Source organism: Nicotiana tomentosiformis, chromosome 4 (assembly GCF_000390325.3).
Source record: "Nicotiana tomentosiformis chromosome 4, ASM39032v3, whole genome shotgun sequence".
NCBI classification, from domain to species: domain Eukaryota; kingdom Viridiplantae; phylum Streptophyta; class Magnoliopsida; order Solanales; family Solanaceae; genus Nicotiana; species Nicotiana tomentosiformis.
Genome location: NC_090815.1, coordinates 2,767,532 through 2,794,922, shown reverse-complemented (window position 1 = coordinate 2,794,922; position 27,391 = coordinate 2,767,532). Strand labels below are relative to the sequence as shown.

The following is a 27,391-nucleotide window of genomic DNA, read 5'->3' as shown; positions in this document are numbered from 1 at the left end:
TACCTCTTCAAGTCCAGTATTTTTCATACTAGCTTCTCGATAATTCATTATAAAAATAACATATCTATGTCGAATACTTCAGATCTATCTCATATATACCCGGGCCTGGACCGGCCCACTTGCCACCCTTATTCTAATATAGTTCTTTGCTATTATAATAATCTAGTTTCTTGCATTTACATTCTAGTTTGATTGGTAGTTTCTTTTGCTAAATACAAGAATCTATTTCATGTTAAAAATAATCTATTTTTAATTGAGTCCTTAAATTATTCACCATTATTTGATTCAATTATCATCAATATATCTTGATAAATGATAGATATCTCAAATAACAATTGGTTTGATAATGTTACATTGAAAATGTAATCGCCGGAATATGTGTTTGGTAGTGTATATCTCATATTTAAGAAAAAATCGATAAATAACCGAAAAAATTGAAAACACCTACATAAACCGAATCAATAAAAAATGACTTAACTGGTTTGGTTCGGTTTCAATATTTAAAAAACCGACTTAGTTGGTTTGGTTACTTTTTAGAAAAAAACCGATTCAAACCGAACAATGAACACCCCTGGTAGTAATAGTAGTAGTAGTAGTTTTTGTTGTTGCTGTTGTACCAAATTAAAAAGTGTCATAATTGAGATAGGGAGAGTATTGGGAAACCGGTGCACAAAGCATCCCGCGTTCACGCAAGGTCCGAGGAAGGGCCGCACCCCAAGGGTGTGATGTGGGCATCCTACCCTGATGCAAGCATCAGTGGTTGATTCCACGGCTTGAACCCGTGACATATAGGTCACACGGAGACAACTTGAAGGCTCCCCTTTGAGAGAGAGAGTATTATTCTATTATATAAGAGAACATTTTAGGACCTCAGTTTTGTTCTAAACAATATTCAAATTGTTGCTCTAAATTTACAGTCAAGGCAGCATACAACTATCTATCATCCAGAGGACACCCCAACTATCCTTGGCCTTGAAAAAAGATTTGGAAGATCAAAGCACCATTCAAAGTTATTTGCTTTTCATGGTTAGTGGTAAGAAAAGCCTGTCTCACTCTAGAAATTCTCCAAAAAAGAAGTATTCAGACCAGCTCTACATGCTTTCTATGTCAACAGGAAGATGAAACCCATGAGCATCTTTTCTTACATTGTGTTATTACTAGACAACTTTGGCAGCTCTTTATAGCACTAGCTGGTATTGTTTGGGTAATGCCCAAAGACACCATTGGCCTGATATGCAGCTGGAACAGTATTAGGGGAAGAACCTGTCACAAGCAGGGGCGGATCCAGCCTATTACATGTGGGTTCCCGGGAACTCAGTAGCTTTTGTATATACTCTGTATATATATTACAAAATCTACTAAATATCCATAAATATTTGATTGTGAACCCATTTACTTATTGTATATTTATTTAAGGTCGCTATAAGAACCCATAAACTTTAAATCCTGGATCCGCCTCTGATCTCAAGGAATAGTGGAAGATTGTTCCAGCTTGCATATGGTGGACAGTTTGGAAGGAGAGGAATGCAAGATATTTTGAAGGCAAGAGCAGTTCAACACAAAAAATCAAGAGTTCTTGTATTTCTCTTTTTCATTTTTGGTGTAAAGAACAGTTGATAGGTGATGTAGAATCACTACTAGATCTTTTTGATTCTCTGTAAGATTTTCAGGGGCTGTACTTGTAAATATTAGATACCAGCCCCGTTTTATGGGTGCTGAAGAATATCATTGTTACCTTTTTCAAAATAATAACTGTAATAAGGATCATTTGAATGTTGTTCTAGGACGAGGACACTGACATCAAACCTGTCCTTGAAAAGTTGGGTGAGTAAGCTTCATAATTTTTATTTATGCAAAACTCATATACCTTTATGTTGATTCTGTGAGAAACAAGTTATATTTTCAGTGTGCCATTTTGTGTTTGTAGATTATGCTTTTTCCTCTGAGACTGTCATTGTGGGTGACGGAGGTTCTCAGTTTTTATACCGAGGTGATACAGCAATTAACTGTTCTAATAACAAAGCGTCCAGTTCAGCTGCTATTGCTCTTTTATTTTCAACGGATAGAGGCAAGCCTTCTGGTATGCAATTATATCTTAACTGAAACTTTGCGGTTTCAAATTATGATCCTGTTTGTTCATTAACAAGAGCACTGTTTTATAAGGCATTCGGGTCAGAGAGAACCGGGCCACCAATGCTAGTCTGATATAGAGAGTGAAAGAGAAAGAGAGATTGGGCATGTGTATTATTTGGTTTCTCAGTTGTGTTAATAGATAACTGTTTAATCATCAGATGATGAATATACAGGCTTAACTAACCCGAGTTGTTGAGTTTGTATGAAATTTTATGATTATTTATAGCTTGAGCACTGTATAGTTGCTGATGTTATAAGTACATATCCTTAGTATTTTTGAAATTATCATAAATTCTTAAAGTTATGCTGATGTTTCTTTTGCAGTTATATGAGTAAATATAGTTAAATATATTAGACTCTTATCTAGTTAAAAGTATTAGATTCCTTGTCTTCTGCTTATACTGTCATCTCTTTAGGTAATTTAGTATATTATATTTCCAGGGAGTTTATTGTGGCAATCATTTTCTGGGAACCTGTAAACAGGTGTTGGGGAAACTCAGTTTCATGTGATGTTATCCACTGGCATTTCACCAATTGGACCTGCATACAAAGCTGTTTCTGTTAGGGAGAGACCTAAAGATTATTCCACTTGGCTCACCGCGAAAAGAGAAGCAGTGCGCGAGAGTCTGGATGGTCAGACTATTTTAGATCAGATTTATGATGAGGTAAGGTAGTACATCTTGTGAAGTAAATTTAAACCAGTTCTGAAGGAAGTAATTCACAATAAAGGAAATTATCAAATACTTCCACGATTTGTGGTGTGTGTAACTCGTCTTGTTTTCTTTTCCTTGATTCCTTCCACCGTAGTGAAGCATTTTAAGTTCAGAAATGCAAGTGTACATCTACCATCACGTGTGTGTGTGTGTGTGTGTCTGAAACCCACTGAACAAAATTTCGCACTCTTCTCTGACTTGAGATGTTTCTTTTCTATGATTTTATTTCACCAGCTCGGTGGTCATATCAATTGTCCAGCTCTCTATGTTGGAGTTACAAAAAGAAGGAAATGCTCTATTGGGCAGGAAAAGCCAAGTTGGATAAATATGCATGAATTCCATGAGGTTTTAAGGTGATTAATGCTCCATCACGCTTGATTATGCTTTTTTGGTCTTCACATATGGTGTTTGAATGTTCCTCATTTTGTCATATTCTGCTGTCTATAGTCTATATAAACAACCTTTTTGGCTTCCCGAGGTGAAGAATAGGCAAAGCATGCCGGTGGAGGTTATTCTCCAAAAAGTTTCCATAAATTTTTCTCGAGAGAGTTGTGAAGTCCGTTTGTTACTTAAGTTTGTTTCTGCTAACATGGAAAAGCGTTTTAGTATCTTGTTGAAATCAATCATTATGCTGAAAGCCTTGTATGCTTTTCCTTGTCCTCTTCACTTCTATAACTAATTGTAATAATTTGCAGAGGTGATGAGAAGTATCTATATGTCCATGGTGTTGGTATCAGAAGTGGAGACTCCTTTCAGTTTTACCAGGCAAAATCTGATTTGGCACGTGTTTCTTGCAACCATGTATCAAACAGCTTCAGACATTTGAAGCAAGATCTTAACTACCAAAGTGATGATCATACTAATGGCAATGGTTTAGATATGCATAATAAGAAGTCTGTTTTTGGTGGTATTATGTTTGCTTGTTGTGACCGCGGCAAGTTATTTTTTGGTGAACCTAATGTAGACGGCTCACCTTTCTTGGAGAACTTCCCTGGGGTTACCTTCTCATGAACTTATTGTGCCGGAGAAATTGCACGTGGAGATTTAAACTCATATGGACAGGGGTCTCAAGAACAGAACTCTGTACGTTGCTGTTTGCATGTATTTAGTACTGTTTACCTGGTTATGTCATATACCCCTGCATTGCCACAACATTAGAGATGGCCGGTATTGCATTGGACATATCTGGTGACTCTTGCTGGTAATGGCCAAAGATTCTTGGTGTTGGAAACTTGGAATATGGTGGAATCTGGCTAATACTGTGGCTTAGTAGAGGGCAAATTTCTCGTGTAGATATTTCAGAAGCTATTCTGGAATATTTTGCTACTAATTTGTTACTGTTTTTAGTAGTATTTTTGTGTTGTAAATGACATGAATATTCTGCAAGTCTAAAACATCAAGGGTATTAAGTGAATGGTGTCCATTCTTTCAAAAGACAAAAATCTAAATAATCTAAACTTTTCTTGGGAATTATAGAGCATTAGTTTCAAGGATTTGACAAATATTTGACCATCAAAAGATGGTTTGGGTGTGTGTGCGTGAAGGGTTGCATTCTGCTCAAGATTTCCCTCAAATGATTGGTTCCTCCTCAAAATTATATCAATAGCCCCTTTAATTTACATTGCATTGCATATACCTCCCTTCACTTGTTCTTGAACAAGTCTCGCAACCAAATAATGTCTAAATTTGTATTTAACGGCAACAATAATTATGTTTCAGTATCAAACAAGTTGGGATCGGCTATATGAAATTTCACTGACCATGTGAAGTACCAGAAATTTTCTATATTTGTATAAGAATTTCTTATAGGGTTAAAAGACTGTCAGAAAGTATAGAACCTAATGTAAACGTATTAACATGACAAACATTCCCATCTAATTGGTATTGCCTTCATAAATTTTTTTCTTCCATTGTGTCCTATTTTTCGCTAAAGTCTGCATTTATTTAAGAATATTGTTGATCTTTCGAGACAGATGTATATTAGTCAACCCAAAGAATGAACATAAATACCTTTTTAAAGGTAATCTTTAATCTTAACTAGCATTTAGGTTGTGCTGAAAAGTTTGAGCTTTTAGACATGCTCTATTGCAGTTTCTATGTCTTGCTAAATGTTGTTTTTCATCACAAGCCAATGCAGAACCAGATGGTCATGCAAACTTGTAGTAAAGGAAGAATTTTTTTACTTGTATACATCTAAAGCAGGCATTGATGAAAAGAACTTTCATTGAAATGTTAGTTTTTTGATTGGTATACAACAATGTGCTTCTATAAGTTTATTCATGGTTCAAATAACAAAGACTTTGCATCTTTGTGGCCCCTCCAGTTCCTAATTTCTGCCTCAGTAGTCTGTACAGAAATATCAATGTTAACAGCCTTACTACATCTACACTTGCAGCGAGTATCTGCAGCATAACCGTGTCATCAATGTTTGTCCTAGCTTGATGTGAAGTAGTCAGTATTCAGTATACCAAAGCCAAAGCACTACTTGTTGATCCCTACAGCTAGCTCCTTGACGTTAACTACTTAGTGTTCCTTATAGCCACCTCGACTTGGCTGAAGCGCGTGATGGAGGAGTCTTGGAATTTCTGCTTTCGTTTGCACCTATAAAATGAACAAAGATTCTGTAAATACTACATTTGGTCATTATAGTTTGTTAGCTGAGATATATTGTTCATTTTGCTTACAAGAATCAGGCAAGGTCCCTCCTCCAAGTGAAGATCTCCTCGACATGGTTGGTGGTGGAATGCCAGTTAGGGATTGTCTTCTTAGTGTCCGTGCATTAGAAGCGATTGGTGACTTCACCTCATTTTGGCAATTGAAAGGTGATAGTGGTGCTGCTTCAGTCCTTTTCTGTTGGTTCCTGTAAGTTTTCACAAGTCAATAAACACAATTCTCAGGCAACAAAAATCACACTGTTGAACTTCCAAAAAGCTACAGCTTCCTATGTTCATACGAATTGATTAAATGCATAAAAACAACTAAAATGCGATCAGGGAATGGATCACTTACTTTCTGTAGGAGCCATTAATCAGTTTCCCAATAGTGTGAAGTGATCTTCGTATTTGAGATCCCTTTCCATGAGTGCTGCTAATCAAAGTAGGCGTCTGGAATTCGGATGAAATTGTACGGTCACTTCGCATTCCTCCCTTGATCTCATCTATAGAGGTTATCAGTGGTGGCTCGGGTGTTTTGGGTAGTTAAAGAGAAGGAATACTTGTCCTGTTATCTGTTGTTTTCACCCCCTGGCTTTTAATGGCAGAACTTGTTGGACTCCTAGGTGCATTGCAGCTCTTAAAAACAGAAGTTGGACTCCGAGGAGGCTGCTGGCTTTTATAGGCAGAAGTTGGACTCCGAGGAGCCTGCTGAATTTTAAAACCAGCAGTTGGGCTTCGAGGAGGCTGCTGGCGTTTACACGCAGAAGTTGGACTGTGAGGAGCCTCCATGCAGATACCATTACCAACTTGATCATACAATTTTGTGACATCATCTCCCTCTTGAAGCTCACTAGATTTCTGTAAGCACACAACTTCTGGATTATCATCTCGCTTGCTTGTGGTTTCTAATGATTTGATCTGTTCAAGGTTCTTACTGGCTAATCTTGGCCCTTCTAAACTTAATCTTCTCGAACGAGTTTTCACAGCTGGGGTTTTGGATCCCGTTTCATCATCAGCGTTGGCCTTTTGTACCCTAATGGTGGTGCAATTCTCTATGCTTAATCTTCGAGCTCGTGGAGTGGGTCTCTCAGCTATTACTTTAGGCTTCTGGAAAGGTGTTCTTGTTCCTTTGGTTTGTTCATTTGCGGAGTTTGTGTTTCCTTGTTAGCCAACGCCTTTTTGAGGGTCTCAATCTACAGTAATTGGAGCAGCTGACAGGTAATGAATGATAATCCAACACTCTAAGCCCAAGAATTTTTTGTTTATTTTGTCTTATAACCCATCTTTTAAGCCACTGTATGCTTATAACCATATAATATCATGAAAATGAATGTGTTTTACCTCAGCTTTGAGTTCTAAAACTTCGTTGCTCTCTTTATTTAAACGAGCTGCACCAAGTTCCACACTCGAAACCCTCTGTGCAAACTTCAGAGTACTAACTGTTTCTCCAAAGGAATCCCCTTCAGGACTAACATGAGCAAACATCAATGTTTTTGCATGTCTACCTGAAAGACACCATAAAAAACATTAGTAAAACTATAAATGGTCGTAATTGCAGAACTCAAAAACATTCCTACATGATGTTTCAAAGCCTAAATTCATATTATGACTAAATATTGTCTATATCAGTGATGTGAGTTGCTATATCTGGAGCGCGAAATCTTGAGCTAATTGAATAATTTATTTGTACAAACCTAAAGAGTTCTGCAAGAGTAATGTGAGTTTGCTGTTTCTACAAGGGATGTGAGAATTCTTCTGTGCCAATGCTGTGATCACATCGCGCAAGCAAGAGAGAGATTTATTTATATGTTGTGCCTCTTTGAGGCCGTCTCCAGTAACTTCTGACTTGTCAACTCGTTCACTACCAGCAAGATCAACCAAATGGAGGCAACTGTGTATTATGTTTCCAGATGTATCTTCACCATGCACATGTACAGTCAGCACACTGCAAGTATTTCATGTTAGCATAAATAAAACTTAAACAAATTTATTAACTGTCTCAGTGGCAATGGAATAGAAACAACTTAAATGCTGTTTAGTTGGCCTACCTGTGTGAATGGCTACTGCGGTTGTTCATGGCAGTACAGCCAACGGCACGGTTCAAGTCACCAAGTTTCATCAGGTTTATAACATCTGCAGCACAATTCACTGGATGTATGCTAGCATCAGGCAGAGCCAAACCGTTGCCACTCATGTTTGACCATAGTATATGTTTTCCCTGATCCAGTTTGACCATAAGCAAATATGCACACATTGTAACCATCCATCACAGATCTTACAAGCGGTTTAGTGTTTCTAAATACATCTTCTGTAAAATTAAGTAGTGTTACAAGAAACAATATTAGAAAAAGAAAATGGAAGATGTATCTTCAACTGTACTATGTAACAGTATCCATTACCCTGAGTGGCAGTAGGACCAAAAACACGGTTGAACTGGAAGATTTTCCCCCCATCTTTCCAGGATTTTAGTGGGTCAATTACAACCAAAGAACCATCTTCTCCAATAAAATCTATGGCAGTTTTCGCTTCTGTACTGAAAGCAGGCCTTATTCTGCAGTAAACTCGAATATTCCCTAAACAATAGATAAATACAGCAAGATTAGAGAGCTTCTGTGGAACAAAACTTGATTCTAACAGGTACACTTATAGGGATAGCAATTCAGCCTTTTACTTTCACTTGATATTCTTTGACAGACTTTACTCCCACCATAAAAAGTGAGATAAAAAGTTAGTAAGCAATTAGTACATTTGTCGATGATATCATTGTTGAAATACCATTTAGGTCCTGAACCATGTTATGCAAAGTTCTGTTTTCTTTCAGAACCTTGTGATATCCAAGAGCAGCATTAGACATCTCGAGCACTTGATCTCCTGAAACCATGTTAAATCAAACCTCAAAATTTAGCTTTCAAATTATTGGAACAATTCTTGATATAGATATGTGACATGTGACCTTTTAGTAGATGGAATGTAGGTTTCTTTTTACAGAAAACATACCAAGTTGCTTCAGATCACTTTGTAGTTGAGACTGCAGATCTTCAAATTCTCTTTTCGTGCTTGATAACAGGACCTTAAGATTCTGCCAGCTTAAAATATTAGTCATCCATGACAGTGATCTTAGCAAAACAAGAAAGTATTTAGCAAATAAGCCAAGTGTTGAACTGGAAAGAATCTTGTGCAAATCAAAGCATCACAGCTAATTTGCTTGCAGACCACTCATACTTAAGCTTAACAAGAATAGAAATGAAATATCTTAACAACCAAGGTACAATTTAGTACTCTCACAGCCTTCGACAGACTAAAACACTTTATGGTTCACTGTCATCAACCCTTATTCGACTCTACTGCAGGAGATATATTGTTCTGTTTAGGTCATCTAGCTACCTATGCTAGCGCAAAAAGTGTTTGAGGGGAGTCACATTATTTACCAACTGAAGTTGGATTTTGGAAACCATGAAGTACCTAAAGGTCTTCACAATTCGTGCTTGACTTTGTTCGTCTCTTACACCATCCACAGCCATTTCATGTATTTAGAAATCACTTATTCATAAGGACCACGATATATCTGACATATTTTTCTGAAACTCGTGGGAAGAGGTGTAAAATCATATATGTTACTTCAGTATCCAATCGCCTGCAACTATCAGAATTAATCGTCATAGGTTGTCGTGCTTGAATCCTTCCCCTCGAAGGGGTCAAGAGAGGAGACCTCAAAGGCTTATAGCATCTTACGCCACCAGTCATTTGCTTCCACTCATGGTATGCTTTAAGTTCCAAAATGCAATCCACAACCTTTGTTGATGAACCCGCCTCTATATTATCCCAAGAATGCAGAAAATGAATTGAAAAATTGGTATCTCATTCCAGCCTCCATTTCATTATAAAACTTACAAAGAAGACAAAAGTAATTAGCTATAATTTTACCCTTTCAAAAACAGATGCCTCAAAAGCTGGTAGCTTTAAATCTTCCACAGCTACCAAAAAGTTCCTACTGTTCTCAAAATATTGATATGCTGGCAATGGCTGAGAATCCCACATGATTGAATGCGAAGGCGTGTGGTTGTCTACAACCTAAAAACAAGTACCACAGCATAAAAACAACATCGAACGAATAACAAAGGTTGCATAAAGAGCTGCTTTTTTTTTGCATACTAGATAGTAATGTACCTTTGGAACTGATCCTGGTTGAACTTTGTTAATCAAATTGCAAAGTACCAAACCATTTCTCAAGCAAGAAACAAACTCTCTCTCAGAAGGCTGGCTTGATATACCTAATGGCCCGACGAAACATTCTAACCAGTGGGTCGCTTGATATCGCCTCAAAGCTACAGATATACAACGAAAACCCCACACGAACTTCATTTACCCCAAAAGGGAAAAAAATACACAAAACTAAACCTCAATCAAACAATGAGCACTATGGATAATAATGAATATAATACAACAACAACTACTACTACTACGCCTCTATCCCAAACAAGTCAGGGTCGGCTATATGCAGTGGTGAAGTCAGAAATTTCTCCAAGGGTGTTCAAACTTGAAAGACAAAAAAAATATCTCGACAAATGGTGTTCAATATATGTTATAGACCTTTAAAACTAATATTTTACCTATATATATATATATAGTGTAACTGACCACCCTTACAAGAGTGTAGCTTCGCCCCTCGCTATATGAATCTCACTAACAATGTTACAACATACAAGCTCATCTCATGCCAATATTATATAAAATAATAATAGTAATAATTTAAAAAAGTGCTAGAAGTTCTTTATATGGATAGTGAATATAATAAAGGAAATAAATGAAACCTGCTTCTTCAGCTTTCCTCCAAGCCAAGTTGTATTCATGTCCCCTTCCTCTTCTTGAATCCTCCATTAAAGATCTAATTTTTTAACTCTATCATCCAGAAGAAGAAAAAAAGGCAAAATAAGGTTAAAATAGCACAAATCATTCAAACCCCTTAAATGTAAAACAAATGTAATACACATTTCAAGGAAATCATTTTACCCATAAAAATATATCAATTCTAAAACCCTTTAGTCCCAAATGAACAAAATCACAAGAATATTCTGTCTACAAACAATTACATAAAAAATTCAAGAAAATTAAGAATATACATAACAAAGAAGATTAAAATTTAGGAACCCTTCAAATTTTTGAGCTTTACAAAAATTCAACAAAAATTTACCTAAAGAGTAGTATGACTTCTAAAAACCTTCAGACCCAAATGGATATAATTCCAACAACAACAAAAAAAATTGTTACTAAACAAAATTCAGAGTATACAGTAGCTATAACATTTATACTATAACTGAATAATATACTTACTTTTTCAAGAATCTCTATCTCTAAATGGTAAAAACAAATGTACCCCACAATTTTTCACAATTTAAGGAGAAATGGGAGTGAATTTTTTTGGAAATTAAAATTAGAATTTTTGCTTTTTTTGGAGCTAAGAGAAATGTAGAAGATTAAAGTTAGCCAGCGTTTGACCATAAATTTCCAAATTTATTCTGAAAAAATCTGATTTGGGTGAAGTTTGGTTTGAAGATGAAAATGTGTTTGGACATCTGTTTTGGGTGAAGTTTGGTTTGGAAAAACATGAAACATGACTTATACCCACAAGTTCTAAAAATTATCATAAATACTCAATAGTACCATTATTAATAACATTCATTATATTATCGTAAATCATAGTCCTGAACATAAATAAATTTGATACAAAATTATCATTTTTATAATGAATTACATGATACACTATCAAATGACCGAGAAGACGAAGCAACATCGTTACAAAATAATAAATGATGGGTTTTTTTATAAAATATAAAAGTTTGGGGCAATTTTAAAAAAATATAATAGTGAAATTTTAACCCAAAACCAACTATTTGGATTTAACCAAAATGTAGGTAAAATCTATGATCAAACATGTGTTTGACAAATAAAATACAAATTTATTTTGGCAAAATATACTGTCAAACCGTCCTTAGTGAAAATTTAAAGGGAGTTGTAATATAGTTTACGTATGTTTAGGTTTGGATCCGAACCTAAGGCTCCGGTAATGTAACGTTACCAAATTTGAATTCAAATTGGTGGGGTCTTTAATCAAGACCGTTAAGTATTGCTACGTGGGATAGTCATAGCCGATGATTGGAGTTCATTGAGAAACTAACTTCTTTTGATTAAGAGATTGGGATCTTCTTTTTTACATATATAGAGCTTTCAAAAGTTTACATCAATCAAAAGTGAAAAATGGATCTTTTCCAATTTTAGCATAGATTTGTGTTTCTAACATGTTTTTTTCTTTCCAAAAATATTTGTGACTGTCACGATCCGAAATTCTCACATTCGGACCATGATGGCACCTAACATTTCACTTGTTAGGCAAGCCAACGTTAGAATAATATTAATCATTTTTAAAATAATTTTAAATTTATTAATAACAAGAAAACAAATGTGGAAGCAAAGTTTGAAATATAATGCAATAATCCATCAAAACAACAGTGTCTAAATACCATCCCAGAATTGATGTCACAAGTGCACGAGCTTATAGAATAAATACAAATAAAGGTCTGAATAAAATAAAGTTATCTGGAAACAAACACACGGCTAAAGTAAAGTAGACGGGGACTTCTTAACTGCGAACGCCGTGCAGTTATACCTCAAGTCTCCTCTGAATAGCTGAAATTCGAGCAAGTCTACGGTACGCCGCTGGGACCAACTCCAAAATCTGCACAAGAAGTGCAGAGTAGAGTATCAGTACAACCGACCCCATGTACTGGTAAGTGCTGAGCCTAACCTCGACGAAGTACTAACGAGGCTAAGGCGGTTCACTTACATTAACATGTACGCAATATTGATAATAACAACAAGAATAGAAATAAATCAAGTAACTCATTTATAATAATTGAAGCCAACTTAGCAGTCATAACCAATTATCATTTCAACCAATTCTGTTGCAGCGTGCAACCCGCTCTCACAATATATTCACATTCAATTCTGTTGCAGCGTGCAACCCGCTCTCACAATATATTCATTTTAATCAAGTCTGTTGTGGCGTGCAACCCGATCCTCCAATATGGACTTTTAATAAGTCTGTTGCGGCGTGTAATTCGATCCTCCAATATGAACTTTTAATAAGTCTGTTGTGGCGTGCAACCCGATTCTCCAATATTGACTTCTTAATAAGTCTGTTGCGGCGTGCAACCCGGTCCTCCAATATTGACTTCTTAATAAGTCTGTTGCGGCGTGCAACCTGATCCTCCAATATTGACTTTTTAATAAGTCTATTGTGGCGTGCAACCCGATCCTCCAATATATCCATTTCAATCAATTTTTTTATAGAAGAAATTTTTCCAATAAATACAATAATTAATATAAAATTATAAGACAACAAGTATACAACAATTATGATTTAATTATAACACCAACAATGACAAATAGCAAATTATTATAGAAATCAGGGAGGAAATAGGTAGTTTAATATTTAATATGCTAAATGTCAAATAACAATTAAATCACATAATTCAAATAGCATGTAACAATTAATGCAGGAACTCAAGAGTTAATATTGGAAAAAGAATAAGAGAGAAACAATTATTATAATAATTAATTTATGATTAAAAATAATTTATAATTTTTCAAGTAAGCAGGCAAACAATTAATTTGACGACGTATAGACACTCGTCACCTCGCCTATACGTCGTTCACATGCAATTCACATAACAAATAATCTAAGGGTTCTATTCCCTCAAGTCAAGGTTAACCCCTACACTTACCTCGCTTTGCAAATTTCAATCAATTATTCAACCACAACTTTTCCTTTTAAATTTGCCTCCGAAAGCTTCAAATCTATTCACAAACAATTTGATATATTCAATACGAATCAAAGGAATTAATTCCATATGAATTTACAAATTTCCAGATAAAAATTCAAAATTCATTAAAACATTCGGCAATGGGACCCACGTCTCAAATCCCGGAAAAACTCACGAAATTCGAACACCCGTTCTGATACGAGTTCAACCATACAAAATTTGTCCAATTCCGATATCAAATTGACCTTCAAATCTTAATTTTTCGTTTTTGGAAGATTTTAGAAAATCTGATTTTTCTTTCATAAATTTACGGATTCATGATATAAATGAGTATGAAAGCATGAAATATAATCAATATAGCATAAGGAATACTTACCCCAATATTTTTTCGTAAAAATCACCCAAAAATCGCCTTGCCCGAGCTCAAAAATGGGAAAGAATTGAAAATGGGTCGAAACCCCATTTTCAGAACTTAAGTTCTGTTTTTCGGATTTTTACCCTTCGCGAACGTGGTCAGTGCCTCGCGTCCGCGGAGCACATTTTTGTGCTGCCAAAACTTTTCTCTTCGCGAACGCAAAGGCAATGTCGCAAACGCGAAGCTTTGCCAAATTTCGCCTTCGCGAACGCGATACACCCCACGCGAACGCGAAGCTTTAACGCTTAGTGCACGGCCAGGCCTCGCCTTCTACGCGAACGCGAATGCTTCCATGCGTTCGCGATGAACACTGCCCTCTTCCCTTCGCGAACGTGTCCCCCTCTTCACAAATGCGTCCCCCCTTTTCGCGAATGCGAAGAGTAAATTTCACCTGCCTCCAGTTTCTTCTTTGCGAACGCGAGCCACCTCTCGCGAACGCGAAGAAGGATACTAGAAGCAGATTTCTGCAGTTTTTCCCCAGTCCAAAAATAGTCCGTTAACCACCCGAAATCAATCCGAATCCTCGGGGCTCCAAACCAAACATGCACCTAAGTCCTAAAACTTTATACGAACTTGCTCGCGCAATCAAATCGCCAAAATAACACTTAGAACTACGAATCGGATACCAAATCAAAGGAAGTTTTCAAGATAACTTTAAAACTTATATTTTTACAACCGGCTGTCCGAATCATGTCAAATCAACTGCGATTCTCACCAAATTCGGCGTACAAGTCATAAATATTATAGTGGACCTATACCGGGCTCCGAAACTAAAATACGGACCCGAGTTCAATAAATCCAACATCAGTAATTTCTTAGAAATCATTAAGCTTTCAAGCTTTTAATTTTTCATCAAAATTTTATAACTCGGGCTAGGGAACTCGGAATTCGATTTCGGGTATACGCCCAAGTCCCAAATCACAATACGGACCTACCAGAATTTTCAAAACACTGATCTGGGTCCGTTTGCTCAAAATATTGATCAAAGTCAACTTAGTTGAGTTTTATAGCTCTATTTCCCATTTTAATCCATTTTTCACATAAAAACCTTTCAGAAAATTGTACGAACTGCGCACGTAAGTCGAGAAATAATAAATGGTACTTTTTGAGGTCTTAGAACATAGAATTACTTATTAAATTTAAAGATGATATTTTGGGTCATCACATTCTCCACCTCTAAAATAACCGTTCGTCCTCGAACGGAGTTAGGAAAAAGTACCTGAGCTAGTGAATAAGTGTGGATATTTACTCCGCTTGTCCGACTCGGACTCCCAGGTAGATGCCTTTACCGGCTGACCTCCCCATTACACCCGAACTGAAGGATAACTCTTTGACCTCAACTGTCGGACCTCCCGGGCTAGAATAGCCACCGGCTCCTCCTCGTAAGTCAAATCTTTGTCCAATTGGACTGAGCTGAAATCTAATACATGGGACGGATTACCATGATATTTACGGAGCATAGACATATGGAACACCGGATGAACCGATGATAAATTAGGTGGTAATGCAATCTTGTAGGCTACTTCACCTACCCTTTCAAGAATTTCAAAGGGTCCGATATACCTAGGGCTCAACTTGCCCTTCTTTACGAACCTCATTACATCTTTCATAGGTGAAACCCGGAGCAATATTCGTTCTCCAACCATGAATGCAATATCACAAACTTTTCGGTCGGCATAACTCTTTTGCCTAGACTGAGCTGTGCGAAGTCGATCCTGAATAATCTTGACCTTATCCAAGGCATCCTGTACCAAATCGGTACCCAACAACTGAGCCTCTCCCGGTTCAAACTAACCAACTGGCAATACGGCATCGCCTTCCGTATAATACCTCATATGGAGCCATCTGAATACTCGACTGGTAGCTATTATTATAAGCAAACTCCGCAAGTGGCAAGAAATGATCCCAAGAACCTCCAAAGTCTATAACACAAGCGCTGAGCATATTTTCCAATATTCGAATAGTGCGCTCTAACTGTCCGTCTGTCTGTGGATGAAATGTTGTACTCAACTCCACCCGCGTGCCTAACTCACGCTGTACAGCCCTCCAAAAATGTGAGGTAAACTGCGTACCTCGATCTGAAATAATAGACACGGGCACACCGTGAAGGCGGACAATCTTATGAATGTAAATTTCAGCTAACCTCTCTGAAGAATAGGTAACCGCCACTGGAATGAAATGGGCTGACTTGGTTAACCTGTCCACAATGACCCAAACTGCGTCAAATTTTCTCTGAGTCCGTGGGAGCCCAATAACAAAATCCATAGTGATACGCTCCCACTTCCACTCAGAAATTTCTAACTTCTGAAGCAAACCACCAGGTCTCTGATGCTCGTACTTAACTTGCTGACAATTCAGACACCGAGCTACATATGCAACTATATCCTTTTTCATTCTCCTCCACCAATAATGTTGCCGCAAATCTTGATACATTTTGGCGGTACCTGGATGAATAGAATACCTGGAACTGTGTGTTTCTCCAAGAATTAATTCACGAAGCCCATCCACATTAAGCACACAAATACGACCTTGCATTCGCAGAACCCCATCTTCCCCCACAACAACATGTTTGCCATCACGTGCCACACCGTGTCATTAAGGACATGTAAATAAGGATCATCATACTGCCTCTCTCTGATGCGCTCATATAAAGAAGACCGAGCGACTGTGCAAGCTAGAATCCAACTGGGTTCTGAAATATCTAACCTTACGAACTGATTAGCCAAAGTCTGAACATTTGCATCTAATGGCCTCTCACCAACCGGAATATACGCAAGACTGCCCATACTCACAGCCTTTCTACTCAAGGCATCGGCTACCGCATTGGCCTTTCCGGGGTAATACAAAATGGTGATATCATAGTCTTTCAACAACTCCAACCATCTTCTCTGCCTCAAATTAAGATCTTTTTGTTTGAACAGATACTGAAGGCTGCGATGATTAGTAAATACCTCACACGAGACACCGTAGAGGTAATGCCTTCAAATCTTCAGCGCATGAACAATGGCTGTTAATTCTAAGTCATGAACAGGATAATTCTTCTCGTGAACTTTCAACTGCCGCGATGCATATGCAATTACCTTGCCATCTTGCATTAATACTACACCAAGCCCAATGTGAGATGCGTCACAATATACTGTATACGATCCTGAACCTGTGGGTAATACCAACACTGGCGCCGTAGTCAAAGCGGTCTTGAGCTTCTGAAAGCTCAACTCACATTCGTCTGACCATCTGAATGGGACACCCTTCTGGGTTAGTCTGGTCAATGTGCTTGCTATAGATGAAAACCCTTCCACGAACCGACGATAATAACCTGTTAAACCCAGGAAACTCCGGATCTCTGTAACTGAAGTAGGTCTAGGCCAATTCTGAACAACCTCAATCTTCTTAGGATCCACCTTTATGCCTTCTGCCGATACCACGTGCCCCAAAAAGGCAACTGAGTCTAACCAAAACTCGCATTTTAAAAATTTGGCATATAACTGATTATTCTTCAAGGTGTGAAGCACACTTCGAAGATGCTGCTCATGCTCCTCTCGACTGCTGGAGTAAATCAAGATATCATCAATGAATACAACCACAAAAGAATCCAAATAAGGCTTGAACACCCGATTCATTAAATCCATAAATACTGCTGGAGCATTTGTCAACCCAAATGACATCACTAGGAACTCGTAATGTCCATACCGCATCCGAAAAGTTATCTTAGAGACATCGGATGCCCTAATCTTCAACTGATGGTAACCAGATCTCAAATCAATCTTCGAAAATACCTTGGTACCCTGAAGCTGATCAAATAAGTCATCAATTCTTGGCAGCAGATATTTGTTTTTGATAGTGGCCTTGTTCACCTGCCGATAGTCTATACACATCCGCATCGAGCCATCTTTCTTCTTTACAAATAATACTGGTGCACCCCAGGGCGAGACACTGGGTCTAATGAATCCTTGATCAAGCAAGTCTTGTAATTGCTCTTTATATTCTTTCAACTCTGGCGGGGCCATACGGTATGGTGGAATAGAAATGGGCTGAGTGCCCGGAGCCAAATCAATACAGAAGTCAATATCTCTATCGGGTGGCATCCCCGACAGATCTACAGGAAATACTTCTGAGAATTCATGAACAACTAGTACTAAGTCCATAAAAGGGGCATCCGCACTGGGATCGCGAATATAAGCCAAATAGGCTAGACACCCTTTCTCTACCATACGCCGAGCTTTCATATAAGAAATAACCCTGCTGGCATAATGGCCAGAAGTTCATTTCTACTCTAACCGAGGTAACCCCGGCATAGCTAGGGTCACTGTCTTGGCATGACAGTCCAATATAGCATGATAAGGAGACGGCCAATCCATACCCAAGATGACATCAAAATCTACCATATCAAGAAGTAGAAGATCTACACTAGTCTCAAGATTACCAATAGTAACCATACACAAATGATAGACATGATCTACTACAACAGAATCTCCCACCGGTGTAGATACACACACAGAAGCACTCAGAGAATCACAAGGCACAACCAAATATGAAGCAAAATAGGAGGACACATAGGAATAAGTAGATCCCGGATCAAATAGAACTGAAGCATCTCTATGGCAAACTGGAATAATACTTGTGATCACAGCATCAGATGACTCGGTCTCAGGCCTAGTTGGAAAAGCATAAAATCAGGGCTAGGCCCCACCACTCTGAACTGCATCTCTAGGATAGCCTCTAACTGGCTGGCCTCCACCTCTAACGGTCTGACCTCCACCTCTAATGGTCTGACCTCCACCTCTAATGGCCTGACCTCCACCTCTAGCTGCTTAACCCCTACCTCTAGCTGGCTGAGCAGGCGGTGAAGCAACCGGTGCCAGTATGATGGCACGAGAATTCTGCTGAGATATGTTACTCGCCAATCTAGGGCAATACCTCCTGATGTGACCAATGTTCCCACACTCATAACACCCATCCTGATGTCGTGGCTGCTGAAGCTGAAGCTGACCCAAATGAGCCGGATAACCACTGTAGTAACTCTGGAGTGGTGGTGCACTGATAGGAGCTGAATGTGCACTGAATACTGGCTGCCCAGAGTAAGTCATAATAGGACCGTGACTCCCTGAAGCACCAGGAGATGCATGAAGTGCTGAATGAAACGGTCTGGGAGGATGACCCCTACCAAAATTACCCCTGCCTCCAGACGAGGCGCCACTGAAACCACCGAACTGCAGAGGCCTCTTATCAGACCTTTGCCTTATCTCCTGTGCAAGAACCATCTCGATCCTCCTGACGACATTAGCAACCGCCTGAAAAGAAATCTCACTTCCGGTTTCCTTGGCCGTCTGAAGTCTGATAGGGTGAGTGAGTCCCTCAATAAACCTCCTCACTCTCTCTCCCTCCGTAGGTAGTAAAAGGAGAGCATGATGGGCCAAATCCACAAAACGGGACTCATACTGAGTAACAGTCATACTGTCATATTGTAGACGCTCAAATTGCTTGCGAAATTCCTCTCCCAGTGTGATAGAGAGGAACTTCTCCAGAAATAGCTGAGAGAACTGCTCCCAGGTAAGTGCAGGTGATCCGACTGGTCGGGTCAAGGTGTAATCTCTCCACCACCTCTTGGCGGAACCCGTTATCTGAAATACAGCAAAATCAACCCCATTGGTCTCAACTATACCCATGTTCCGCAACACCTCATGGCAGCGTTCAAGATAATCCTGTGGGTCCTCAGAAGGTGTACTACTGAAGTGAACTGGAAAGAGCTTAGTAAACTTATCCAGTCTCAATAAGGCCTCAAAAGACATGACGGGCCTATCACTGGTCTGTGCCGCAATAACTGGCTGAACTACCCCAACTGGTGGGGCTGCTTGAGCCTGATTCAGGGGAGCCATCTACTCTGGAGCGGGAGTAGTGGGAGTTTGTGCTCCTCCCCCAGCCTGTGAGACGGTTGGTGCCACTGGAAATGTACCTTTATGGGCCACGCCCTCCATAAGACTTACCAAACGGACTAGAGCGTCCTGAAGTACTGGAGTGGCTATGAATCCTTCCGGGACCTGAACTGGTCCAACTGGTACATTCTGAACTGGGACCTCCTCCTGAAGGTCTACCTGAGGTTCTATAACAGGTGCAGTTGCTCGAGCTCTGGACTGAGCTCTACCTCGGCCTCGAAGGTCTACCTGTCCATCGGTAGAGGTATTACGTGTTCTCACCATCTACGAGAGAATAAGAGTAGAATGGTTCAATCATCGGTGATAGAATAAAATCGCACGACAGAATAAGAAAGAAGTGATATTGTTCCTAAACTTCATAGCCTCTGAGAGATAAGTATAGACGTCTCCGTACCGATCCTTCAGACTCTACTTAGCTTGCTCTTGACTCGTGAGACCAATATAACCTAGTGTTCTGATACCAACTGTCACGACCCGAAATTCCCACCTTCGGACCGTGATGGCACCTAACATTTCACTTGCTAGGCAAGCCAACGTTAGAATAATATTAACCATTTTTAAAACAATTTTTAATTTATTAATAACAAGAAAACAAATGCGGAAGCAAAGTTTGAAATATAATGCAATAATCTATCAAAACAACGGCGTCTAAATACCATCCCAGAATTGGTGTCACAAGTGCACGAGCTTCTAGAATAAATACAAATAAAGGTCGGAATAAAATAAAGCTGTCTGGAAACAAACACACAACTAAACTAAAGTAGACGGGGACATCAGAACTGCGAACGTCATGCAGTTATACCTCAAGGCTCCTCTGAATAACTGAAATCCGAGCAAGTCTACGGTACGCCGCTGGGACCAACTCCAAAATCCGCACAAGAAGTGCAGAGTGTAGTATCAATACAACCGACCCAATGTACTGGTAAGTGCTGAGCCTAACCTCAACGAAGTAGTGACGAGGCTAAGGCGGTTCACTTACATTAACCTGTACGCAATATTGATAACAACAACAATAATAGAAATAAATCAAGTAACTCATTTATAATAATTGAAGCCAACTCAGCAGTCATAACCAATTATCACTTCAACCAATTCTGTTGCAGCGTGCAACCCGTCCTCACAATATATTCACATTCAATTCTGTTACAGCGTGCAACCCGCTCTCACAATATATTCATTTTAATCAAGTCTGTTGCGGCGTGCGGCCCGATCCTCCAATATAGACTTTTAATAAGTCTGTTGCGGCGTGCAACCCGATCCTCCAATATGAACTTTTAATAAGTCTGTTGTGGCGTGCAACCCGATCCTCCAATATTGACTTCTTAATAAGTCTGTTGCGGTGAACAATCCAATCCTCCAATATTGACTTCTTAATAAGTCTGTTGCGGCGTGCAACCCGATCCTCCAATATTGACTTTTTAATAAGTCTGTCGCGGCGTGCAACCCGATCCTCCAATATATCAATTTCAATCAATTCTTTTATAGAAAAAAATTTCCCCAATAAATGCAATAATTAATATACAATTATAAGACAACAAGTATACAACAATTATAATTTAATTATGACACCAACAATGACAAATAGCAAATTATTATAGAAATCAGGGAGGAAATAGGTAGTTTAATATTTAATATGCTAAATGTCAAATAATAATTAAATCACATAATTCAAATAGCAAGTAACAATTAATGCAGGAATTCAAGAGTTAATATTGCACAAAGAATAAGAGAGAAATAATTATTATAATAATTAATTTATGATTAAAAATAATTTATGATTTTTCAAGTAAGCAGGCAAACAATTAATTTGACGACGTATAGACACTCGTCACCTCGCCTATACGTCGTTCACATGCAATTCACATAACAAATAATCTAAGGGTTCTATTCCCTCAAGTCAAGGTTAACCCCGACACTTATTTCGCTTTGCAAATTCTAATCAATTCTTCAACCACAGCTTTTCCTTTTAAATTTGCCTCTGAAAGCTTCAAATCTATTCACAAACAATTCGATATATTCAATACGAATTATAGGAATTAATTCCATATGAATTTATAAATTTTTCGGATAAAAATTCGAAATTCATTAAAACATTCGGCAGTGGGACCCATGTCTCAAATCTCGAAAAAACTCGCAAAATCCGAACACCCGTTCCGATATGAGTTCAATCATACAAAATTTGTTCAATTTTGATATCAAATGGACCTTCAAATCTTAATTTTTCGTTTTTGGAAGATTTTAGAAAATCTAATTTTTCTTCCATAAATTCACGGATTCATGATATAAATGAGTATAAAATCACGAAATATAATCAATATAGGATAAGGAACACTTACCCCAATATTTTTCCGTAAAAATCGCCCAAAAATCGCCTTACCCGAGCTCAAAAATGGGAAAGAATTAAAAATGGGTCAAAACCCCATTTCTAGAACTTAAGTTTTGTTTCTGGGATTTTTACCATTCGCGAACGCGATCAGTGCCTCGCGTTCGCGAAGCACATTTTTGTGCTGCCAAAACTTTGCTTTTCGCGAACGCGAAGGCAATGTCGCGAACGCGAAGCCTTGCCAAATTTGGCCTTTGCGAACGCGATACACCCTACGCGAATGCGAATCTTTAACGCTTGGTCCCCGGCCAGGCCTCGCTTTCTACGCGAACGCTTTCACACGTTCGCGATGAACACTGCCCTCTTCCCTTCGCGAACGCGTCCCCTTCTTCGCGAATGCGAAGAGTAAATTTCACCTGCATCCAGTTTCTTCTTCGCGAATGCGAGCCACCTCTCGCGAACGCGAAGAAGGATACCAGAAGCAGATTTCTACAGTTTTTTTCAAGTCCAAAAATGGTCCGTTAACCACCCGAAATCAACCCGATCCCTCAGGGCTCCAAACCAAACATGCACCCAAGTCCTAAAATATCATACGAACTTGCTCGCGCTATCAAATCGCCAAAATAACACCTAGAACTACTAATCAGACACCAAATCAAAGGAAGTTTTCAAGAAAATTTAAAACTTATATTTTTACAACCGGCCGTCCGAATCACGTCAAATCAACTCCGATTCTCACCAAATTCGGCAGACAAGTCATAAATATTATAGTGGACCTATACCGAGCTCCGTAACCAAAATACGCACCCGAGGTCAATAAATTCAATATCAGTAATTTCTTAAAAATCATTAAGCTTTCAAGCTTTTAATTTTTCATCAAAATTCCATAACTCGGGCTAGGGACCTCGGAATTCGTTTCCGGGCATATGCCCAAGTCCCAAATCACGATACGGACTTATCAGAATTTTTAAAATATTGATCCGGGTCCGTTTGCTCAAAATATTGACCAAAGTCAACTTAGTTGAGTTTTAAAGCTCTATTTCTCATTTTAATCTATTTTTCACATAAAAACTTTTCGAAAAATTGTACGGACTACGCACGCAAGTCGAGAAATAATAAATGGTACTTTTGAGGTCTTAGAACATATAATTACTTATTAAATTTAAAGATGACATTTTGGATCATCATAGTGACAAAATATTTTTTTTGCATAGACTGAGTTTTCTCTACCCCTCGGAGTAGGGGTGTAAAGTTTGCGTAGATTGAGTTTCACTACCCTTTCCAGACTCCACTAGTAGAATTTCATCAAGTCATCGTCGTCGTCGTCGTTGTTGTTGCATAGATTGAATTTTGTGGCATCAATCTCCTTTTGACTTTACTGATCAAAAGTAGCTGATAAAATATTAACGAAATTAATATTATAAGTAAGTCACGGGTTTGGATAGAACTAAACGTTAAAACTGATAATAATTGATTTTTATCTATCACTAGCAAAATAAATAGATTGAGTTTTGTGACAGCAATTCCCTTTGACTTGGCTGATCAAAGTGGCTGATAAATATTGATGAAATCGATTTTATAATTTACGGATTTAAAAAGAAGTATTAAGACGGATAATAATTGATTTTCATCAATTACGTTAACTAAATAAATTTGATCCAGAAAATTTATATTATTTATTATCTCGTTCTAATTCCACTGTTATTGTTTGAAGAAGACATATGACCATTAATTATTCATCAAAGTAAAAACAATTCATGTAATTGTACAAATCCTCTATTTTACCTACTGCAAGAATCTACACTTAATCCATGTTTATTTATTTATATATATATATATATATATATATATATATATATATATATATATACACACGGTGAATGACTTTGGAAGCACCCTATATATCAAAATGAAAATAGAAAATCAAATCAATTGCATCTTATCATTAAAAGGAAAAAGAATATCAATTGGAAATTAAAGTAAGTTTGATTTTCTTTATCGAAATAAACATATCCAACTAATTTGAAATTATATTAAGTATGCACACTAAATAAGGTAAAACATACCAAAAATTGTAGTCTATGAAAGCACTTTACTAAGTATTTTATAGGCAAAATACATAAAGATCTCATTAAACTTGTCCAAAAAATAGGTTTGAACACTTAAACTAAACGGGTGTTCTTTTACCCCCTTAAACATATATGAAGTGAATTATTTTCCTCCTTAACAGCTGATGTGGCAAAAAAATAAAAAGAAAATAAATTAAAATTGCGTACATAACAGAAAATAAAAAAATAAAAAAGATTCTTTCTCCTTCTTGCTCACCCCTCGTCCCTTTCTTCTTCCCAGATAATGCAATAGACTATTAAAGCTTTAATCCAACTCGAAACCACCCAAATCCTTCACCAAATTGCCCCAAATTTCAGATACAGACTCCATAAATTGCACCCAACAAAATCCAGCAACACACAACTACTTTCACCGCTGCCATGGCCATCTCCAGAACACCCACTTCCTCGACCACCTTACAAACCTATTCCAATTTTTCTTTCACTATTTTTCACTTTTGAAAGCACATTTCTTCCTCTTATATTCACCATTAATACCACTGAAGTATGAATCAACCTATTCAAGTCCCTCTAATGCTTGATGATAAGAGTTTATTTTGATGAAGAATTGAAGATCAACCAGCCACCATTGAAGGAATGATGTTTTGTTTTGGTCAAGAAACATAGCTAGACTCAAAACAAAAAGTCAACTTCAAATTGGGTATGAATAAGAGTGGAAATGGTGGATTATTTTGAAGAGTAGGAAGAAACAGGTAGAGTGGGGTGAGAGAGAAAGTAGATTAGGCTAAGAAAATTTATTTTGTTAATTTTTTAATGATTTTCTGACGTGGAAGAGGATGTGGAGCGAGTGTACTACACTGCTCAACTTATGATTGGGTTTAAGTCTAACATGGAGGCATTAATTTTATATGAACAAGAATAGGGGGGTAAAAGAACACCCGTTTAGTTTAAGTGTTCAAATCTATTTTTTGAACAAGTTTAATAGGGTCTTTATGTATTTTGCCTATTTTATAGGGTCTAATCCACTTAGTCTAAAAAATAGCGTTTCTTTTTATAACACGACATCTCTTTTTGATTACTTTGACTAAATTCAATGGATTATTGTCTCGAGAATATTCCAACTAACATCATATATTTCCTACAAAAATCCTTTCAGAATCGTAAGAATGAGGGTTGAGTGATCGTTTGATGTACGAGGGATAATTAATAATTAATTTCAGGATTTAATTTGAGTTGAGTTTATCCCACATTTAGTTGTGATAAAATCGCAGTATAACAATCCTGGAATAACTAATCCAAGGATAATAAATTTTGGGATAAGTTATTTCCCAACCAAACGAACCCTTAAAGTTACTAAAACAAACGCAAATTTCCAACCGAATTCATCAAAAATTGATTCGTCAAAAATATTTCTAACGTCAGGTCATGAGCCAGATGAGTTTATGAGCCATTTTCCGATATGATGTTCATAAAAAGTTTGACATAAATAAATTGAAGAAAGAACTTAGGTCACATATTCAATGAATAAAAAAAAAGATTTTGAAAATTACAGAGGTATTAGAGAAACAAATCTGACTGGTGTGACGGTGGAATTTACAGCAACCTATTATACACCCACAGTTCAAACACTATTCTTGGTTTTTTATCTATTTATTCACTAATTAGTTATGGACATAAATCAATTTATTTGAATTGCATAAGGAATGTACTTACACAAAAAACTTCTCACTCTTCTATTGGATGCTTAGCCATATAAATAATCATATAAAAACAAAATAAAGATATTTGACTCCAATAAATAATTATAACTCTCACTGAAATTGAATATGATAGAAATTTTTGATGGAGATGGGTTTGTAATATGAGAATTATGTTACTATTCAAAGTTCACACTGATAAGTGATCGGAAGCGTTTTTCTCTTTTATGAACGTTACGCGGCACGAATTTAAATTTGTTGTGTCTGGCTAATAAATTCTCAAATCATAGGTTTGAGTAAAATCAATGTGATTCTTGTTTTAATATCTGAATTCGTATCACGTTTTTTTTTCTTCTTTCTGTCACGATCCCAAATTTCCTCCGTAGGAGGTCGTGATGGCACCTAGTCTCTAAGACTAGGTACGCCTATCAAAGCGGAATAATCATAAATATCTGAAATAAATAAACTACAATTCAAATAATTACAACTCCCAAAACCCGGTAGAAATAAGTCACAAGCTTCTAAAAATTTATTCTCAATGTTTCTATGTATCAAGGTCTAAAGAAAAATAAGGAAGCAACATAAAATGATAGAAGGGGACTCCGGAGTCTACGGACGCTGGCAGATATACCTCGAAGTCTCCGTGCGCAAGTATCTCACTGACGTCTAGACTGGTAAGATGTACCTGGATCTACACAAAAAGATGTGTAGAAGCGTAGTATGAGTACACCACAGCGGTACCCAGTAAGTGCCAAGCCTAACCTCAGTAGAGTAGTGACGAGGTCAGCTTAGACCCTACTGGAGAATAGATAATGACATAAAAAAATATTTAAGTAATTTAATAAGATAAAATAACTGTGGAAATGAATCAAATAGTATGTTACATTTAATGACACCAAATAATTGCAAATAATATCTCGTGGAATCAAAACAGAATTCCTTTCAACTTTATGAAAATCACAACAATTAGTCAAAGGCAACTATGGCTATAAATCAATATCAACAAGGGCACTACCGAAGTACCGCCTCGTAGTCCCAAATCATAAATAAATTCACAATATCTCATTTTCTTATATCACCGCGGGAGCCTTCACAATTTATTTAAAGAAAATATTTTTTTTCGAAATAGCATCCAGCATTTTAGCCACCTTTATCACACCGCATGACTTCTAGTAGTCACCCTTACTAGCCATGCGTATCAAGCCACCCTTATCTCACCGCATGCGTTTCAATACCCAGACATTATACCACCGCATGCATATCAATATCACAATATATCACAATTTGCACCTCAAGTGCCCGATATTTCAATTTTCCAAAAATAAATCAACAAAAATATTTTTCAATAATAAAGAGCTCACGGCTCATGCCAAAATAATCCAACAATAGTATTTTTACACAATAAAGAGCTCACAGCTCCATCACAATGAGTACCAAAAATCTTACGAAAATATTCAGGAATATATAATTCAGGAAAATAATATTTCAAAATCTTTAATACGTTGCTTCAATATCAAATCTAAAAATGTCAAATACTTCATATTAATAATATTTAATTTAAAGAAAATCAACCTTCAAATAATGCACAGTATAAAAGAAACCAAATTTTAATTAAACAGGTTAAACAATTAGCA

General features: G+C 37.4%; 2 protein-coding genes and 1 pseudogene across 3 annotated transcripts; 1 reads left to right on the top strand and 2 right to left on the bottom strand.

Moving 5' to 3' along the window:
* The first annotated feature begins 902 nt into the window (after positions 1-902).
* Positions 903-4,176, top strand: LOC104110562 (F-box/LRR-repeat protein At5g63520-like). Of its 2 annotated transcripts, none has more exons than XM_070199488.1 (5): positions 903-1,824; positions 1,928-2,080; positions 2,617-2,798; positions 3,081-3,199; positions 3,542-4,176. In XM_070199488.1, the coding sequence occupies exons 3-5, from the start codon at positions 2,643-2,645 to the stop codon at positions 3,855-3,857; spliced, it is 591 nt and encodes a 196-aa protein (XP_070055589.1). In that variant the 5' UTR covers positions 903-1,824; positions 1,928-2,080; positions 2,617-2,642; the 3' UTR covers positions 3,858-4,176. The 2 variants fall into 2 exon arrangements, with proteins under 2 accessions (XP_070055589.1, XP_070055590.1); XM_070199489.1 differs by having other exon boundaries at positions 2,575-2,798.
* An 869-nt stretch (positions 4,177-5,045) lies between these two features.
* On the bottom strand, positions 5,046-10,873 carry LOC104110563 (kinesin-like protein KIN-14I; annotated as a pseudogene).
* Positions 10,874-16,920: 6,047 nt separating this feature from the next.
* Positions 16,921-18,132, bottom strand: LOC138910581 (uncharacterized; the record flags this gene model as incomplete). The annotated part of the gene is made up of 3 exons (XM_070201824.1): positions 16,921-17,177; positions 17,655-17,974; positions 18,023-18,132. Coding segments are annotated over 3 exons (687 nt in total), but the record flags the coding sequence as incomplete, so codon positions are not given.
* Between the last annotated feature and the right edge of the window lie 9,259 nt (positions 18,133-27,391).

Excerpts from the sequence above, each read along its gene's own strand:
- LOC104110562 (XM_070199488.1), top strand. The coding sequence starts at position 2,643 with ATGTTATCCACTGGCATTTCACCAATTGGACCTGCATACAAAGCTGTT. Across the intron at positions 2,799-3,080 it reads TAGATCAGATTTATGATGAG|CTCGGTGGTCATATCAATTG; the intron begins GTAAGGTAGTAC and ends TTATTTCACCAG. Across the intron at positions 3,200-3,541 it reads GAATTCCATGAGGTTTTAAG|AGGTGATGAGAAGTATCTAT; the intron begins GTGATTAATGCT and ends AATAATTTGCAG.